Genomic DNA, 20,400 nt, shown 5'->3' on the forward strand with positions numbered 1-20,400 from the left:
GGGGAGGGCAGTGGTCAGTCATAAAGGCCCAGGAAAAGGACTTCCAACTCGAGCCCCGAAAAGAGACCAAGTTGGACATGTTGGGTACAGTCAAGCTCTAAAGAGGCCAGTGGTTTCTATCCAGATTTTCTTACTACTCTTTTTTCTTACTAATATCCACACAAACTAAGTGTCAAGATAGTAAACTTCAGATACCCTCTAAAACGTAGCGACTTTTAATCTTAATTCTTCTGTGTTCTCTGATAATAAGTGTCTGAAATTGCTATGATTTTGAGAAGCATCTTCATTTTCCTGTTTTAAATCAAGATACTAAAAAGTAAAATTAGTGACATGACAATTATTCTCTTTCAAACTCTCTAAATCCAAGTTAGGTTGTACATATTTGTCCCTGCAAGGGATGCTGTATATTACACTTCACGTGATAATGGCTTTATATGCCAAGAATTCATAATAAAATAAGCAACTGGCACCAAGAACAGGGACAAGGATTAAAAAAAAAAGTCATTAAAAACACACTTGAATGCTTTCTGAATGGGGATCTGTGTCTGTCTATAGATAATACCTGCAAAATACAGATCAGAAATAAATTTGTGTTTTTCTGCTTCATTTATACCTTCTGGAATCACTGTATAACATTTTTTCCAGGAAAAAGACAAAACAATGTGGAGGCCGTTATCCCTTCCAGTGCAGTATCCAGGTGTTCTTACCTCACAGTTGTTGAGATCAAGAGAAACCCCTTTCAAGTTATGATTGCTGGCCAGGCCCAGTAACAGTGCTCTGAGGGAGAAAACACACATATGAGATAGAGATTCTACACATCACACTAAACACATGTACTCACCCTGAATAAAGCCCATAAATAAGAATGCCTTTTCTGAATCATAGGTCAAGGACCAAGTACCATCACATTTTTTAAAATGCCAACTGCGAAACATCATCAAAATGGTGGCGTAACACGAGCCTCCGTAAATATCCCCTGGAATTCACAACTAATCGAACAACTATAACTCCACAAAGGACTCCCTGCACAGCAGACAGGAAAGATGAAGAGGCCCACTACTGAATTCGCCTAAAGGTGGGCGAATCGTGCGAAAGGGGGAGGAAGGAAGGGAAAAGTGCAGAGACGGAGCCGCGTGGGTGCAGGATGCAGAACTAGCTCAGTGCTACGAGCTCAATGCATCCCGGAACTACCGCAGCTGTGGGAGAGGGAAGAACTCGGACTGCTAGAGCTCCGCTTATGGCGCACAGGGCTGATGGGACAGCATATAACACGGCTGAAACCAACGTTCACAGCAGACACCTCGGAGAAAAGACTGAGAAAAGAAGACTGAAAACGGTGGTTTAAGCCCTCCTGCTGAGCAGAGAAGGGAAGCCTTAGGCACTGAGACTAGCTGCCCCCTCCCTACCATCCCAGAGCTCACCACACCCCCACCTGCCCAGTGCTAGAAGCGGAACAGTAGCAGTATCACATCAAAAGAACACAATATTTCCTGTTCTGAGAACTGTGGACCACAGACGCAGACCAACTAGTTCCAACAAAGGGGAGGGAGCTACGGAAGAAGGATCGGCTGTGGTGGTGGTCCCCACCATTGCTCTGGGCCGCCTCTCACAACTCACCCCGCCCCTGGCCCCACCTATCTGGGCGGATCCCTGCAGGAGTAAACAGAACTGCTGAAACATACGGGGCTCTGAATCTGGTGCAGGAAGAGCTTTGGAACTTCAAAACCTTTCCGCATACCCACACGGACACTGCGCCCTGTGAGCCAGGAGAACTATTAACTGACGAGTAGTCCATCTCCCAGGGAATCCCCCCATTGTGTGAGAAGCTGGAATAGTGCAGAGAAAATATAGCACTACCGTGTAAGAGAGAGAAAAAGGCTGCAGTCGGGGAGTAAATAAAACATTCTAAAAACACGTACTGGAAAACAAACAAAAGACCTCTTCCTATCAACCTGTTGCAGAAGCTACACCTGTAGATGTCTAGGAGGAGAAATAATAAATCAGTAATTACCATGAATAACCAAGGCAACAAGACAGCTCAGAAAGAAAGTGAAAACTCTCCAGAAAAGGAATTTAAACATATGGAAATATGTGACTTAAATGACAGAGAATTCAAGATTGCAGTTCTGAAAAAACTCAACAAGATGCAAGAAAACACAGAAAGGCAGTTTAATGAATTCAGAAACACAATCAAAGAACAACATGAGCATTTTACAAAAGAGATTGATATTTTACAAAAGAACCAAATAGAATTTCTGGAGATTAAGAGCTCAATAGAAGAAATTAAAAATGAAATAGCCAGCTTAGGTAGTAGAGTTGACCAGATGGAAGAAAGAATCAGTGACATCGAAGAAAGAAACCTGGAAATGACACAGATGGAAGAAGAAAGAGACTTGAGACTTAAAAGAAATGAAAGAATGAAAGAACTCTACAAGAACTTTCTGACTCCATCAGAAAGAGCAATATAAGAATAATGGGCATACCAGAAGGAGAAGAAAGAGAGAAGGGAACAGAGAATATATTCAAACAAATTGTCGATAAGAACTTCCCAAATTTGTGGACAGAACTGGACCCTCGAATCCAAGAAGAAAATATAACACCTAGTTACCTCAATCCCAAGAAGCCTTCTCCAAGGCACATTGTATTGAAGCTGTCTAAAATCAACGACAAAGAAAGAATCCTCAAGGCAGCCAGGGAAAAGAAGACAGTAACCAACAAAGAAAAGCTCATTAGATTATCATCGGATTTTTTCAGCAGAAACTCTACAAGCCAGGCGGGAATGGAACCAAATATTCAAACTATTGAAAGAGAGAAATTCTGAGCCAAGAATAAAATATCCAGCAAAGACAACCTTTAGATATGAAGGAGAAATAAAGACTTTTCCAGACATACAGAAGCTGAGGTAATTTTCTAATACACGACCTGCACTACAAGAAATACTAAAGGAGGCTATTCGACCACCATCAACAGGGACAATTTGTGGCAACCAAAACATAAAAAGAGGGAGAGTAAAGGCCTGATCAGAAGTATGGGAATGGAGAAAGTAAGCGTGCTGAAGAAAATGGAATACTCTAAATATCAAACTTTCTTTTACATAAACTTAAGGGTAACCACTCAAAAAAATCCAGAACTGAAATATATACTGTAATAAAAGAAGAAACAGAGGGAAACATCATAGAATACCACCACACAGAAATAACAGACAACAACAGAAAGGCAAAGAAACAATGGAGACACAGCCTTACCAGAAAACTAAAGATAGAATGACAGGAAATCCTCACATATCAATAATCACCCTAAATGTAAATGGACTGAACTCACCAATAAAAAGGCACAGAGTAGCAGATTGGATCAAAAAACTAAACCCAACCATATGCTGTCTCCAAGAGACACATCTCAGCTACAAGGACAAGCATAGACTCAAAGTGAAAGGGTGGAAATTGACATTCCAAGCAAATGGTACAAAGAGAAAATCAGATGTACCCATAATGATATCAGATGAAACAGACTTCAGGGTGAAAAAGATAACAAGAGACAGAGTTCATAATGGTAAAGGGGACTATACAACAAGAAGACATAACAGTCATCAATATTTATGCCCCCAATCAGGAAGCACTGAAATAGACCAAGCAACTACTAACAGAACTAAAGGGAGATATTGACCAAAACACAATTATACTAGGGGACTTAAATACATCATTGACAGCTATGGATAGATCATCCAAACAGAAAATAAGTAACAAAATAGCAGTCCTAAATGACACATTAGATGAAATGGACATAATAGATATTTATAGAGCACTTCATCCTAAAACATCAGACTATACATTCTTTTCTAGTGCACATGCAACATTCTCAAGGATAGACCATATATTGGGACATAAAATCAGCCTCAGCAAATTTAAGAAGATTGAAATCATACCAAGCATATTCTCTGATCACAAGGCTTTGAAATTGGATATCAACTGCAAAAAGAAAGTAGGAAAAAACACAAACACATGGAGATTAACTAATATACTTTTAAAGAATAATTGGGTCAAAGAAGAAATAAGAGGAGAGAGCAAAAGATACACAGAAACAAATGACAATGAAAATACATCCTACCAGAATTTTGGGGATGCAGCGAAAGCAGTTTTAAGAGGGAAATTTACATCATTACAGGCCTATCTCAAGAAACAAGAAAATTCCCAAATAAATAACCTCATGTTTCACCTTAAAGACCTAGAAAAAGAAGAACGAGTGAAACCCAAGGTCAGCAGAGGAAAGGAAATAACAAAAATCAGAGCAGAACTAAATGAAATAGAGAACAAAAAGACAATAGAAAAAAATTAATGTGACAAAGAGCTGGTTCTTTGAAAAGATTAACAAAATTGACAAACCCTTGGCTAGACTCACTGAGATGAAAAGAGAGAAGACACTAACAAAATCAGAAAGGAAAAAGGGGAAGTTATCACGGACACCACAGAAATACAAAGGATCATCCAAGAATACTATGAAGGACTACATGCCACAAAATTCAATAACCTAGAAGAAATGGACAAGTTCTTAGAAACATATAGCCCACCAAGGCTGAACCATGAAGAACTGGAAAATCTAAACAGACCGATCACCAGTAACGAAATCGAATCAGTCATCCAAAACCTTCCCAAAAGCAAAAGTCCGGGACCAGATGGCTTCACTAGTGAATTCTACCAAACCTTCAAAGAGGTTCTAATACCAATTCTGCACAAACTCTTCCAAAAAATTGACAAAATAAAGGACAAAAATCATATGATTATATCAATTGATGCAGGAAAAGCATTTGATAAGATGCAACATCCACTTATGATTAAAACACTTAATAAAATAGGTATAGAAGGAAAATACCTTAAAATAATAAAGGCCATCTATGAAAAGCCCTCAGCTAATCTCATAGTTAATGGTGAAAAACTGAAGCCATTTGCTCTACGTTCAGGAACATGACAGGGCTGTCCCCTATCACCTCTGCTTTTCAACATAGTGTGGGAAGTCCTTGCCAGACAAATCAGGCAAGAGAAACAAATAAAAGGCATCCAAATTGGGAATGAAGAAGTTAAATTGTCACTCTTTGCAGATGACATGCTGCTATATATAGAAAACCCTAAAGACTCCACCAAACAGCTATGACAACAATCAACGAACACAGTAAAGTTGCTGACTACAAAATCAACGTACAAAAGTCCAGTGCATTCCTATATACTAACAGTGCAATCTCAGAAAAAGAAATACAAAAACCAATTCCTTTTGCAATTGCAGCAAAAAGAATAAAATACCTAGGAATAAACTTAACCAAGGATGTGAAGGACCTATATGCTGAAAACTATAAGACATTTTTGAAAGAAATTGAAGAAGACACAAAGAAATGGAAAGACATTCCGTGCTCATGGATTAGAAGAATCAACATGGTTAAAATGGCCATATTACCCAAAGCAATATACAGATTTAATGCAATCCCCATCAAAATCCCAAGGGTATTTTTTAAAGAAATAGGTCAAAAAATCATCAGATTTGTTTGGAACCACAAAAGACCCCGAATAGCCAAAGCAATCTTAAGGAAAAAGAACAATAATGGAGGTATCACACTTCCTGACTTTGGCTTGTACTACAGGGCTACAATAATCAAAACAGCATGGTATTGGCAGAAAAACAGACACATAGACCAATGGAATAGAATTGAGAACCCAGAAATAAAACCACATAAATATGGACAGATAATTTTTGACAAAGAAGCTAAAAACATACAATGGAGGAAAGACAGCCTCTTCAATAAATGGTGCTGGGAGAATTGGATAACCACGTGCAAAAGAATGAAACTGGACTGCTATCTGTCACCATGTACCAAAATTAATTCAAAATGGATCAAAGACTTAAGCAAAAGACCTGACACAATAAACTGCATAGAAGAAAACATAGGTACTAAACTTATGGACCTTGGGTTCAAAGAGCATTTTATGAATTTGACTCCAAAGGCAATGGAAGTAAAAGCTAAGATAAACGAATGGGACTATATGAAACTTAAAAGCTTCTGCACAGCAAAAGAAACCATCGACAAAATAAAGAGGCAACCAACTGAATGGGAGAAGATTTTTGCAAACAGTGCCTCCGATAAGGGGCTAATATCCAGAATATACAAGGAACTCATGCAACTCAACAACAAAAAAACAAACAACCCAATTGAAAAATGGGTAGAGTACCTGAAGAGCCATTTCTCCAAAGAGGACATACAAATGGCAAATAGACATATGAAAAAATGCTCAACATCACTAATCCTCAGAGAAATGCAAATCAAAACCACAATGAGATATCACCTCACCCCAGTCAGAATGGCTATCATCAACAAGACAAATAGTAACAAGTGTTGGAGAGGCTGTGGAGAAAAAGGAACCCTCATACACTGTTGGTGGGAATGCAGACTGGTGCAGCCGTTATGGAAGGCAGTGTGGAGGTCCCTCAAAAAAATTACGAATAGAATTACCATATGACCCAGCAATCCCTCTCCTGGATATCTACCCAAAAAATCTGAAAACATTTATACATAAAGACATGTGTGCTCCAATGTTCATTGCAGCTTTGTTTATGGTGGCCAAGAGATGGAAACAACCAAAATGTCCTTCGATAGATGAATGGATAAAGAAGTTGTGGTATATATACACAATGGAATCCTATTCGGCAGTAAAAAAGACGATATAGGAATATTTGTGACAACATGGATGGATCTTGAGAGTATATTGCTAAGCAAAATAAGTCAGACAGAAAAGGCAGAGAACCATGATTTCACTGATATGTGGTATATAAACCAAAAACAACAAAAGAACAAGACAGACAAATGAGAAACAAAAACTCATAGACACAGACAATAGTTTAGTGGTTACAAGAGGGTAAGGGGGGTAGGGGGTGGGAGATGAGGGTAAGGGGGATCAAATATATGGTGATGGAAGGAGAACTGACTCTGGGTGGTGAACACACAATGGGATTTATAGATGATGTAATACAGAATTGTACACCTGAAATCTATGTAATTTTACTAACAACTGTCACCCCAATAAATTAAAAAAAAAATTCCATCTGCATTTTTGCCTCCCCATAGCAGTGAGAAAATGATGCTGTAACATTCTTCTGTTTGATATGGGACAGGTTCATCATAAATGCAAAATCCACGAGGATAGCTATTCCTATGCAAATAAACCAACACTATCCCTAATTGCACACTGAAATTCAATTGTGTTCATAATAGAAAAATTTTCATCTGCATCTGCTTGAGAATGGCTTTAATGTTTAGAATATTATTATGCAATTGGTACTAGAGTAGCCAAGTGAAGCAGGTTTTCTCTAAGGAGTGTATTAGTGAGGAAGTCAGGCTCCAGAGTATGCCAGGATGTGACATTATGTCTAAATGGCTTTTTTAAAAACCTACAGCGATGAGATGGATATGGGTGGAACAGCACTTCAGATAAGGTACAAGTGTCAAGTCCAAGTTTGAGAACAGGATCTTGCCAATGTGTCAGCTGGTCACAGGAAGCCAACCTGCCCTACAAAGGACTTTTTCATCTGCTTTCTGATGAGACGGGACTAACCATGTGGATCCCATCTCTCTCTCAGAGAATGAGTGGATTCCACTTTCACAAATCAGTCCATAAAACCCAACGCCACTGAACAGGCTTGAAACAAAAATTGCACACCTGCACACACATCCATTAAATTCCACTGAAGGGACAAGAGGCTCTCAACTGGGTCCTGTAAGGAATACAGATGAGTAAGAGAGGGCTCCCTCTCCAGCAAGGGAAACAAATGTGTGCAAATAACTGATAGAAAGCGGGTGGTAGTAAGTCCTAGAGAGTGGAACCAAAGCACTTGCTACCTGGGAGTGACCGACCACCTGTTCTCAATGTTCCAAGGGAATGACCTCTAACCTGCCTGCTCTAAAAGTACCCCAGGGTGAGATGAGAGGCAGGGAATAATTTCATGCCAGTCTCTGATTTCCCCTTCCACTGATTCCCTGGCCTCCTCCACTAAGAGGAACGCTTGCAGTGGGCATGGAACGCAAGAGCTTGGCTGCTTCCTCCTATGAAAACCATTCTTGTTGTTAAGAGTATGGAAGCGGCATTTGTCTCTTCATCCCTTGAATGCAGTTCACTAGGCCCTTATTCTAAACCCTGTCCTGTGAGAAAGGCTGAGCGTGTCTCATCTGTGTGCATGCTTCTGTTTAATTACTTATTAAAGTGTTTCTATTTTCCTAAAATGTGATTTTTCCCTCCTTTCTCTCTTGCTGACCTCCATCTCAAAGCCCACTTCCCAGGAAACCCAACCTTCCACAGGGACTTTGGAAAAATTACTCAGCTTCTCTGAGCCTCAATTTCCTCAACTATAAATAGGACACGGTGGCAGACGGGTGGCTCAGTTGATTAGAGCGTGAGCTCTGAGCAACAGGGCTGCCAGTTCAATTCCCACATGGCCCAGCGAGCTGTGTCCTCCACAACTAGAATGAAGTCAATGAGCTGCCGCTCAGCTACTGTGTGGCCAGATGGCTCAGTTGGTTGGAGTACATCCTCTCAACCACAAGGTTGCCGGTTTGACTCCTCCCAAGGATGGTGGGCTGCGCCCCCTGCAACTAGAAAACGGCAACTGGACCTGGAGCTGAGTTGCACCCTCCACAACTAAGACTGAAAGGACAACAACTTGACTTGGAAAAGTCCTGGAAGTACACACTGTTCCCCAATTAAGCCCTGTTTAAAAAAAAAAAAAGTTTAAGAAAACGTAACTATAAATAGGACACTTTCCCATAACTGTTGATACACCTAATAGTGACAGTTCATAAAGAAGCACCCAGTCAGTGTCCAGCTTAGGATCATGTTTTGCAAGTTCCCTTTCCATCCCTACCCCTCAGAGGTCAACCTGAGTACCTCAGTTTGTTACATCTTTTCAAATTATATAACATTAAATGTATGTACGAAATATTGTTTACAGAATCTTCAGCCAGGAAGTCTTCTTCCTCACATTAAAATTTTTACTGAATAAAACACAGACCTGAAGAGAATACTGATTTAACATAATTAAACATTCCCATAAATCACCACAGGCCACAAGATTTAACAATTACAAAATAAGCTTGACACATAATATTTACAAATCTATATCTATAATAAAGTACAGTAAATGCAGTGTTGTGGTATGGAATATTCTATACAATCAATTGTGCTAATCAATGAAGAACTACTCTGTATTTTACAGGAATCCATAGCATAGAAAGAATTAGAATAGCATGTACCTATCACGAAAACCATTTTAACATGCCAATTTCCTGCTGATATACTATAAGGGCAAAAATCAAGTCTGGTTTTGCTTTCTACTTAGTGCCCTCCTGGTATCTAGAATATTGTAAATGCTCAATAAATATCAGTTGAGTAAACAAATAAGTGAGTAGGAATAAATTATAATGGTCCCCCTTTAGAATATTGATTTTGATTACATTATTAACATCCATACAAACAGCCTAATCATGAAGCATTTACTATTTGCAGCTGTTACATTTGGAAACCTCTAATATATTAATTCAGTGTTTAAAAGAAAAAGGCCACCTATAATGTTAGAGTTTTTTTAGCACTTGACTGGATCTACTGTTCTTAAAGCTATCCATTGTTTTAGTCATATGGTACTATGTGGAATACTGTAATCAAGAATTTCATATCTCTTTAAAAGAAAAAAGAAAAGGCAATTTACAAATTAGATGAAGATTAATGTCCTAGTAATATGGATAGCAGACATTGATTTTAACATTTCATATAAACTACCTAGGGAAAATTAAATGCTGATTTACATGTCGGCTGAGAGAAAAAGAAATCTGTGCACATTTGAACATATTTGACAATGTGCATATTCGTAAATACTTGAAAATATGTTTTTTAGACTCAAAGAGAATTTGATTCTACAGCCCTTTTGATTATTTCTGGGAATGTGAACAGAAATTTCAAGGATGATAAATTATGCTCAAACCTTAATTTAGCTAAAAAGTTTAACCACTATACCTACACTAGAGTATTAACCCATAACATAAGTTGGCTGCCAAGTAAAAAATACCAAACACATAGCCTATGTCGACCTAGGTAATTCAGAAACCCAAAACTGACTTTGTTCCACACGTGTGGGTAGAGTTTGATTATTACTGTTAGTAGAAATATTAGAATAAATATTGATTTAAAAAGACACATAAGACTATACCTATTAATAAAATGACGAAACAGGAGTTAATATAATAAGGCAGGTTAATATAATAAAACCTGGGTGCACAATTTTTACACAAGATCAGTCATTACTGTCAAGGTCACAAACCAAGGAAGATTTCTTTTTTCATATAACATGCAATAATATCAACAGTGCACAATATACTCAAAAAGAGTTTGATTTCCTTTTGTGCTCCAAAGTAAAAAGACAGTTTCATCTGCTTTGTCTGTCTGAGGATTATGTCTTTTTCCTTTCCCTCAAGCACATTCATAATAACAAGTTGAACTTTAAAAGCTCTGGAGAAAATGAATTAACCACTCACTTTAAGGGCTCAGGAGACAGTTTTGTGCCTGAAAGGTTGATGTGCATCAAAGCCAGAGAACTACTGAAAAACTGCTTGAAAGACGGAGGTACTTCTTTTCCTTTCCTGAAAAACAAAATACGAGAGTCACCCTGACAGTTACACTTCCAGCTCAGCACCTGACTTCCAAATTGTCAAAAGTATTCTATTGGTTATTCAGACACTGTGAAATAATCCATGAATCAGTTATATTTTCAGTAGAAAAGTTAAAGGTAAAAAGAAACAAAATGTCTGAAAGCTAAATAAATTAATCCAATACAATTAAAGGAATGGTGTAAGAGAAGACATCCCATTCAGTCCTTGAAATAATTTATTCCTTTTGTTTTACCTATAGAACTTCACAAAACTCCATGTTTGAGTAATTAAGAAATAGGAGGTCAATAAAAACATATGTTTCTCAGCAATTTAATGAGCTTTCCTACTGGGTAATACTGAATGTTAAGAATAGCTACCTGCATTTGGCAATATTTTTATATGCAACAATGTCTCAGATACAACAAGACTGTGACCTGATGTCAAGTTGAGGACCTACACAGAAAGTCTGATTGGCATGAAGCCTGCATGGCAAATTTCCTGCTCAGCTCTTACATCTATACCACAAATCTAGTCATTCCTGGCCAAATAATAGAATAGTTAAAGACAAAACTCCACAAAGAAATGGCTGTAACCTCCAAATACATCTCCTTCTATTACAGTGGGAAGTAAGACTCATACAGCCCTGAAAGCAAGAAAACAAGAGTCAACACCACACTATGAGGGTTTAAGAAAAACAAGATTTCAGAATCAAAGCTGGAAGGTGAGCACTTTGCCTGTTTTGTTCTAGCTGATAGACTTGATGAAAAGATTGAAAAAGTCACTTTGTGTAAAACACTTAGCCTGAGGCACAGTAGACACTTATTTAATGATAGCTACTCATGTTCTGTGGAAGGATTCACAGAATCTCAGGGCAGAGGCCATCTTAATGGTGTAGCTCAACCACAAAAGATTCAACAATATTCAATGTACTCAGGCTCCAGAAAACCTTCAATATTTGAAAAAGGTTTTAAAACGGGGCATTTTCAGGCCATTTGAGAAGAAATATCTAAGCAACAAGAATCTCTGTCTAAGAGGATGAAAAATAAATTTAAAAGGAAAGAGAACTCTGGTAGAATATATATTAGACGTTTTCAACAACTCTGGTTCCAGATGTGGAACAAAATAAGTATATCCCCATTCATTTTTTGATGAGCAAATGTTATCTTTTTTCCCAATTTTATTAGTCTCTTTTTATTCTTTTGGTAATCTCTTCCAGAGTTAACTACTTCCATTTGTAGGTGATGAAATGACTAAGGAATCCACTTCAAATGTTAGCTGTGCTCTGAGCACCGTCCTTCCCTTCACTTCAACTATGAATGGAGACTTTTGATCCTTGTTTTTCCTATTCCAGTCTCAGAAGTAGTTTTCACTGTAGAAGTTATCTGAAGACAGTCTTCTGATTTATGGTAGTGGTCTACAACCAGGCTCTAGCTTCTCCAGGAACACTACACAGGATGGATTTAAATATGTATTAAACTAAGGGCCATTCTCTCAAATGAGTTTAAATGCATTTTATTTTTAGACAATGTACATGATATGTTTTTAACAACAATGCCTCCACTCCAAGTAAGTCAAGGTCAAAATAAACGAAGAGCTCAAGGTAACATCAGTCCCATCTGTCCTAGTCCTGGTGTGTGGATGAAAAGCAGCAGCCAGTTATGATGATGACAGGGGATGGATCCCAACCACCAATTGCGTTAACATTTTTCCATTTCTAAACCACCCTTAATCGTTTATGGGGTCACACCATCCTCACAGTAGTCCAGCAGAACAACTGTGCATCTAGATTCATGTTTTCACCAATCAAGATGTGGTAGTTTCTGGAATTTGCAAGGATGTGCTTCATTTATTCCGCAGCCCCTCATCTCTGTTCTTCAAGTTTCCCTTTGACTTATTTCATGTAATCTTTGATGTACTTCTTGTAGGTTTCTTTTGTGAAGCTGGTTTCCTGCAAATAATGGTTCATGACGATATCAACAGCAGTGACTACTGTGCTTTCAGTACCTTCACCCTCGGGGCCTTCAGCAGAGGCATTTTCACCACCGAGTGAGTAATCAATGTTACCCACTGTCCTACTGACCATCCTCCCTCCACCTCCAAGCACAGCCTGTCTGTGATCTCTCGGATCCTGTAGATGTCAGGATCCTGTAGATTTCATCATGGCTGATGAGGTCTGGGTGGGTGAATGATCATGATGGTGGCTAGGAGGAAAGGACTGCGGTGCTGGCTTAGCAGGAGCTCAGAGCGAGCACTATGCAGCCAGAGCTGTGCTTGCAGGGAGCAGGGAGCAAGCGAAAAAGTTAAATTATTTTTTATAGTTCTCCTCTGACTACTCTGTCTTGGGGTTGACTGTTCAAAGTTTCCAAATATTCACTGCCCCTTTCTGAGGGAAGATGATGTTCCTCACCCCACTGATGGCTGGCGTGTCCATGTGAGTCCCTTTGGCCAAGAGGACATCACATATAGCAGAAGTGATATGTTTAACTACCAGAGAGATTTTACCTACCAGTACATGCATTGCCATGATTCTTCTTCCTCTGATACATGACTGTCAACATTTTAGATAGAGACTACTCTGCCTCCCAGAGTGAAGACCATATGGTCAGCCCGCAAGGGACATGTCACAAAGCTACTGTTGCTGAGAGCCATGGAAATGTAGCTGGGCTGGGAGGCTCATTTGTTACTGTAGAACAACCTAGTCTATCTTGAGTGATGCACTTATGAAATTATCTGTGAACAAAAGTATGAATAGCCTGGCTGACAGTCTACAACTCACTGTAAATGTAGCAATTGCAAGACAGTTACTAAGGGCTTTCCATGATTATGTCTAGGTAAGGTACCAGGTACTAAACAGTTTAATCACAACCTTTCATTTGGAAGACAAGGCAGTTTGTTAGCACAGTTTTGCTCTACAAGTTTAATAGCTTTACTAAAGACCAGTCATCACAGAATTACAGTATTGTGAACTCAAAAGAGCAGATTATATGAATATCTTCATAGTGTGATACTGCCTTCTAACTCAGTTCCTTATTCAATCACAGCTCCACTGAGGCATGGCTTTATTAGCTGCCTTCAAATACATGAATTAACTGGTTGGTCTAAATACCCTCGAAATAAAGTGTCTTAGAAAATTCTCAACTTTTCTGATCTTATTCTATGGAGGTATTTGTGGCATATTTTTGCTATTGCAAAGATTTATATCACTGTTGAAATAATGGTTCAATAGCACTTTAAAATACAAAATAATTCATTTGCGAGGCACAACTATAGAATAAAGCATTCTGAATAACTGAATTTTCCAAATAACTGAGGGTTACCCTTTGAGTATGAAAGCTTTTAAAAAGTTAACTAGTAAAAATGGAGGTATTTCTAATATTAAGCAATTCACCAAGTTATTAAAGAGTATATAATGACTAAAATATTGTTTATGACTTATGATCATAATTATGAATGTTAAGTGTTGAACTGTGCCAGGATTCCACACTTATATAACCCATGTACTTTCCATAATTCTTTATTCTCCCTCCATTCTAAGTTGCTGCTGCTTGTGAATACTTGTTATTTCTATTTTTTGCTCTATTTTGCCAACAAGTCCAAGTCAGGAAGGTAGAAGCAAGGTACTCAATTTCTACAGGTTAAAATGCATGAATTTGGGGATGACTATTTTCTTTGCTCTGCAAAGACAGTTTATATTTACTTCCAAGTTCATCTTTGAGTAACACCTGTAGAAGCTTCTAAAAGAGTCTATCCTATATTGAGAGAGTACCTGTCCACACTTGAGAAATAGTACATTATTATATAATTCACATAGGCAGGCTGGAGTTATTGATAAGGAACATCAAACTGTGGTAAAAAAAAGTACAACAAAAACTTGAACTTTCCAGGCTTAGGTATCCATAGATAGTGGGTTTAAGGCCATCTTCTTCTTTCATGTACAACATTCACCCTTTATCACTCTTTTTTCATATCACTACAACTTTCTCTGAGAGAAAGACACTCCTAGATGATGATAACAGGACTAAAGTCATACCGGTGAGAAAAGACAGTTCTGGAGAGATTGAGCACAGCTAGATGTTGAAGGCATCCGCGGAGAAGAGCGCCACAGACCTAGAAAGAAATAAGGCACTCTTATTTTCACATATTTCTAGGTCTAAGAGAATATTTTATTACAGAGAAAGCTCTTTGAATCCCATCTAAATAGCTGAGACTCCCAGAGCAATATAAAAAACATTACCATGTCCAGGGAACATTCTGTGTTGGATAAATCCAGATGAGCAATGGCATTTGGCTGGGCCAAAAAATTGTACATGTACTTGAAATAAAAACAAAAAACAAATACATTAGGATCTAGAAATACACATACAGTGCAAGTTAATATTTCAAAATGAAGTTGCCCAAATACTCCCAGAATCATTCTCTATTCTTCCCAAGAGGACTAGCAGAATTTTATGTCATTCATTACCTTTGTTGAGAGCAAAAAATCCAAAGAATATTTAAAATAAAATTATGTTTAAGTTAAAAAAAAACACACAAATGGAATCTTGGCTACCAAACTGCCTTTTTGTTACACATGACTTAGTTTTCCTGATTAGTTCCATTTTTATAATTTTGGGACAGCGCTAATTAATTTTACCTGTTGAGATTGAAATATCACCTGAATAGCAGTCATCCTATCAAAATGCTAATCACTTTTGAAAGTGTTCAAGAAGCCAGTAATTTGAATTTGAACCATAAGATGGTCTCAGGCTATATACCCTTCTGTCCAACACAATGATTTTTCTATCCTTAGTTACTTCCAAAATCTAACAAAAAAAGGACTGTCAGTACTATTAATTTTGTTTTGATTTTTTTAATCTCACATATAGCTAAGACATTTGAGGTTTCAGGGGGTCACAATGCCTAAAGTTTCCCCTTATCCTTGTGCCACATCAAAACAATAGTAAAATTAACAGCTCTTTTTTATTCTCTAATTGCCCCGTGTGAGTAGCAACTGCCAGAGTCCACCAATAATACATGGAGTCCAAGCTCCTGCTATCAGACAAATAGCTAAATTCCTCTGTGCTTCAGCGGATGCCACCAGATACTTGCCAAAACAAACACACTGAGATGTCCCAAAAGTAAGGATAGCAGCTTACCGTGTTTCCCCAAAATAAGACCTAGCTGGACAATCAGCTCTAATGCGTCTTTGGAGCAAAAATTAATATAAGACCCGGTATTATATTATATTGTATTAGATTAGATTAGATTAGATTATACACCTGGTCTTACATTATATTAAATTCAGAAGAGCAAAAGATTACCCTGGAAATACTTTAGAATAAAGTATTCACACAGGATGGATTGTATCAAGAAAAGTTCTGACTCAGAAAAACAATTTTGCTCTCGTTTACCTAAAGATCTCTGCTTCTGTCTTTGCCTGGCACTGTGGTTTTACACCAGGCCACCAACCGGGGGAGCTCTCATCACCTTCAAGATCCTACTTGGGGGGCACTTCCCTCGGAAGAGGCAGACCCCTCAAGGCTGCTCTCCCTGAAGACTCAGGGCCAGGTAAGTCCCACCCTGCGCCTACTGCATGGCAGACTGTCGGGGACTGAAGCCCATCCTCATCCAGGCCTCATCCACTCCCCTTCCCAAAAGGCAAGCTGGGACAAAGACCCACTCCCGGCCTTTATTTCAGCAGTCTTATTATTGAATCTTCAGGCTCTTTCATCACTCTCTATGTTCCTCTAGTTTGTCACTGTAATGTTTTGGTGGTTTCACATTGGACATCCTTTCAACTTGGGAGGGAGCAGATTTATGAGTCATCAGTGAAGGTGACAACTAAAATTGTACAATGCATTAAAAGTCATGGTGAACCAGGAAACAAGCATTATTTAAATGATTTCAAGTATAAGGGAGAGGGGGAAACTACCAAAAAGACTGTGGCAACATTCCCTGCCTTACAGGGAAAGGAAAACATTAGAGAAATGAGAATAAATTCCAGTGTTTTTCACTTCCATAAAAAAGTGGAATGCAAATTAAGATCCTTCGATGATACCCTACTGGTAAGGGAGCATTTCTTCTCAATCTAATCATGTGATCACAGAGGTGACCACTCACCACATCTGGAAATGAGATCAGATTTAATTCACTGTATCAATAAGACCTACCAAACATTTATTAATGTATTACCAATTCAGCTGCCATGAAAAATCTTGTTAGCATTGGGGGGGAAGCTTTTGCCTTCTTACTCAAACTTTAAAGAGTGTTTCTAATTTACTGCTAACCCTTCCCTCTCCCTACTGTATTCATGGAATACAGTACTGGAGTTTATCCCAATATTCCCTTTCAATTGCAAACTACAATGTTTCCCCAAAAACAAGACCTAGGCGGACCACCAGCTCTAATGCTTCTTTTGGAGGAAAAATTAATATAAGACCTGGTCTCATATTATATTATGTAATATAATTATATTATATATAATTATATTACATAATTATATTGTGTAATTAATATATTACATAATATAATTAATATATTACATAATATAATATAATTATATATAATTATAATTAAAAAGCTATATTATATAATTAATATATTACATAACATAAGACCGGGTGTTACATTATATTATATTATATTATATTATATTATATTATATTATATTATATTATATTATATTATATTATATTATATTATAAAGACCCAGCCTTATATTATATTAAAATAAGACTGGGTCTTATATTAATTTTTGCTCCAAAAGATGCATTAGAGCTGATAGTCCGGCTAGTTCTTATTCTCAGGGAAACACTGTATATTAAAAGGAAAAAACAAAACAAAACACCACCCGTACTCCCAACAATATTAACGATGAAATAGTTTACATTTCCAATCTTTCTTATCAGGCAATTTTAACAGCTGCAATATTTCTAAATTAAGAAAAAAATTCCTTCAGAAAAAGTATTTCCAAAGAAAACTTAAACTTCAGCAACATTAAATGAGGGGGGTAAATCTATGTGACAGACAACATTTAATTAATATTTTGGGACAGTGCTAATTAAGGGAGGCTCTGGATTTTTTCTCTAAAACACTTCATAAGCTCTCAATGAATGATTTTAAGGTGTCTTGATAAAGGGAAATATGCTAGAAAGCTATGTTTAGAAATTATTCTAGGCTTATTAAATACAGCTTCTTTGAAGATGGCAATAAGAGAGGAAAACCTACCGAGAGGTCATCTCCACGAAGGATGTTCCCTGAGAGGTCTAGATGGATGAGAGTGGTGGCAGTCAGCGGGTTGGCACTGAGTGACTGAGAAAGGCTATTCACTCCTGAAACAGCAAGGAGATCCAGGTCAATTTCCACTCCAGAAAACAAGATGAGGTTTGTGAGTTTCTCCCTGTGGCCCAGCAGCCTCATCAAATTGCATGACTGAGGTTAACCGTAAGCACCATACCTGAAAGGTAGATCTAGGATTGTTTTTTGTGTTTTTTTGACATACCCTCAGGAAGAACAGGTTAGTCACAGACAAAACCAAATCATCCAGTATGAGAAAGAAATGGAATCGGTTTCATTTTGCTCTACTTCTTCTGATGTGGATGGAAAGGATTTTACTTTGAAGTCTTAGAATTATGCAGGCAATTATCCTTCTCTTAAGCCTGCTAGGGGATTCTTGACAGGGTACAGTATTTAAATGATGCAGGTACAAATTCAGATACTTTAAGCTACTTAGTACTTAGGAGTTAATACAGGAATGCACTGCTCTACATAATGTAGTGTGCTCAAGGCAAACTTTAGACTGAAATGGATTTTGCAGAGAGAAAATGATCTGTGCACTATGCAAAAAGCAGTCAAAAGGAAAAACGAATAATTAACACTCTACACACTATTTACATAAATAATATAAAGGGCTCAAATTAGAGTCAACTGAACTAAACTGGTAATTCCACTTTAGAAAACAAAGAATGAATACATGAGGAGGGCAAGACTGTTCTGTGAAGAGAGCTATTGTTCTACCGTGTTTCCCCGAAAATAAGACCTAACCGGAAAAATAAGCCCTAGCATGATTTTTCGGGATGTTATCCCTGAACATAAGCCCTAATGCGTCTTTTGGAGCAAGACTTAATATAAGACCTGGTCTTATTTTCGGGGAAACACAGTATTATATGTGGGTAATAGGCCTGTGAGTCAGGGCCACGTGGTGGGTGGCTTTTTAACAGGCCACTTCTTGTCATGGGGGAGGACAGACTTTAGGAGATTTTTCACTACAAAATGGGGACCCAGAAGAGTCACTCACTGGTTTCAAAGAGGGCATATACAATGTATCCCTGAGATAACAGGGATATGAGATATTGCAAAGCTCCTCATGTTTTTACTAAAACTCCAAGGTTCTAAATTGTTTATTTTGGAAATATGGCTATTTCTAAATTGAGTATACATGAATAAATAATTTTGGTTTTCTAATTTTTCAGAAAAATTCTTCTTGACTATCCCAGCCTGTCTCAACCACACTAATGAGAAACAGAAAAGGGGGGTTTTGTCCACACTCAGACAGGTCTCCACCAGGATAAGGGGCCAGGTTCAGGCCTGCGAGCGCGGGCCAATGAGGCACTCCAAGGAAAAAGCTGAGGGAGAGTTATAAAGAACTGACTCCACGGTGTGTCTGATAAAGTCTCCTGAGTCATTGTTTTTGAACAGGACTTTACTGGGGAACAGTGTGTACTTCCAGGCCTTTTTTTCCAAGTCAAGTTGTTGTCCTTTCAATCTTAGTTGTGGAGGGTGCCGTTCAGCTTCAAGTTGTTGTCCTTTCAGTCTTAGTTGTGGAGGGCGCAGCTCAGCTCCAGGTCCAGTTGTCATTGCTAGTTGCAGGGGGCACAGCGCGGGAGTTGAACCAGCAACCTTGTGGTTGAGAGCCTGCGCTCCAACCAACTGAGCCAACTGGGAGCTCAGCAGCAGCTCAGCTCAAGGTGCCGTGTTCAATCTTAGTTGCAGGGGGTGGAGCCCACCATCCCTTGCGGGACTCAAGGAGTTGAACTGGCAACCTTGTGGTTGAGAGCCCACTGGCCCATGTGGGAATCAAACTGGCAACCTTCGGAGTCAGGAGCACAGAGCTCCAACCGCCTGAGACACTGGGCCGGCCGTCCTGAGCCATTTTTCAAGGGTGACTTGGCATTTGGGCATGTAGAGACAGGGGTAGAGTGAAAAATATTTTATTTAACTACAAGGAGTAATTTCTTGGCTATCAACTGAACATTTAAGTGCTCATAAAATATTTATAAAAGGCTGGGGATATGGAGACATATGTAACTAAAACCCATTTTTTGCCCTCAAAAAGTTCAAAGATCATCAGGAAAGAAACAATAAACTCCAGGATGAAAATTCAGTGCTACACAAGGAATATTTGTTCATTGTAACAGATCTTTATTTAACACCTACTGTGTACCAGGCATGGGCTTCTGAGACCCAGGGGCCACTATTTCACCTTCTAAAAGCTAGTCCCCTGGGAAACACAGGCAACTGAATAATCTGAATCCAGTGAGGTCAGGACTATCAAAGACATAAGAAACAAGAGCTTGGCAGTGAAAGAGGTGAAGATTCGAATAATTATATTAGATAAAAGGAACTAGCAATGGCCTATAGAAAAGTTTACTTTCTGGAGGTAACACCTATGATTGTTTAAATAGCTTACATGAAAGGAAGGAAGGAAGGAAGGAAGGAAGGAAGGAAGGAAGGAAGGAAGGAAGGAAGGA

The 20,400-nt window shown here is 38.4% G+C and overlaps 1 protein-coding gene and 1 pseudogene across 13 annotated transcripts in view; both read right to left on the minus strand.

Moving 5' to 3' along the window:
* The window catches only part of CARMIL1 (capping protein regulator and myosin 1 linker 1), a 351,277-nt gene that overhangs the window by 110,806 nt on the left and 220,071 nt on the right, over window positions 1-20,400 (minus strand). For all 13 annotated transcript variants that reach the window (XM_074319291.1, XM_074319290.1, XM_074319289.1 and 10 more), the window contains 5 exons: window positions 17,879-17,982; window positions 14,907-14,984; window positions 14,703-14,779; window positions 10,559-10,663; window positions 708-777 (listed from right to left, as the gene is read on the minus strand). In XM_074319291.1, the coding sequence (XP_074175392.1) occupies window positions 708-777; window positions 10,559-10,663; window positions 14,703-14,779; window positions 14,907-14,984; window positions 17,879-17,982 (434 nt within the window). The remainder of the gene's footprint in view (window positions 1-707; window positions 778-10,558; window positions 10,664-14,702; window positions 14,780-14,906; window positions 14,985-17,878; window positions 17,983-20,400) is intronic.
* LOC109457977 (translationally-controlled tumor protein) lies at window positions 12,169-13,383 on the minus strand (annotated as a pseudogene).

Source organism: Rhinolophus sinicus, linkage group LG14, assembly GCF_036562045.2.
Source record: "Rhinolophus sinicus isolate RSC01 linkage group LG14, ASM3656204v1, whole genome shotgun sequence".
NCBI classification, from domain to species: Eukaryota; Metazoa; Chordata; class Mammalia; order Chiroptera; family Rhinolophidae; genus Rhinolophus; species Rhinolophus sinicus.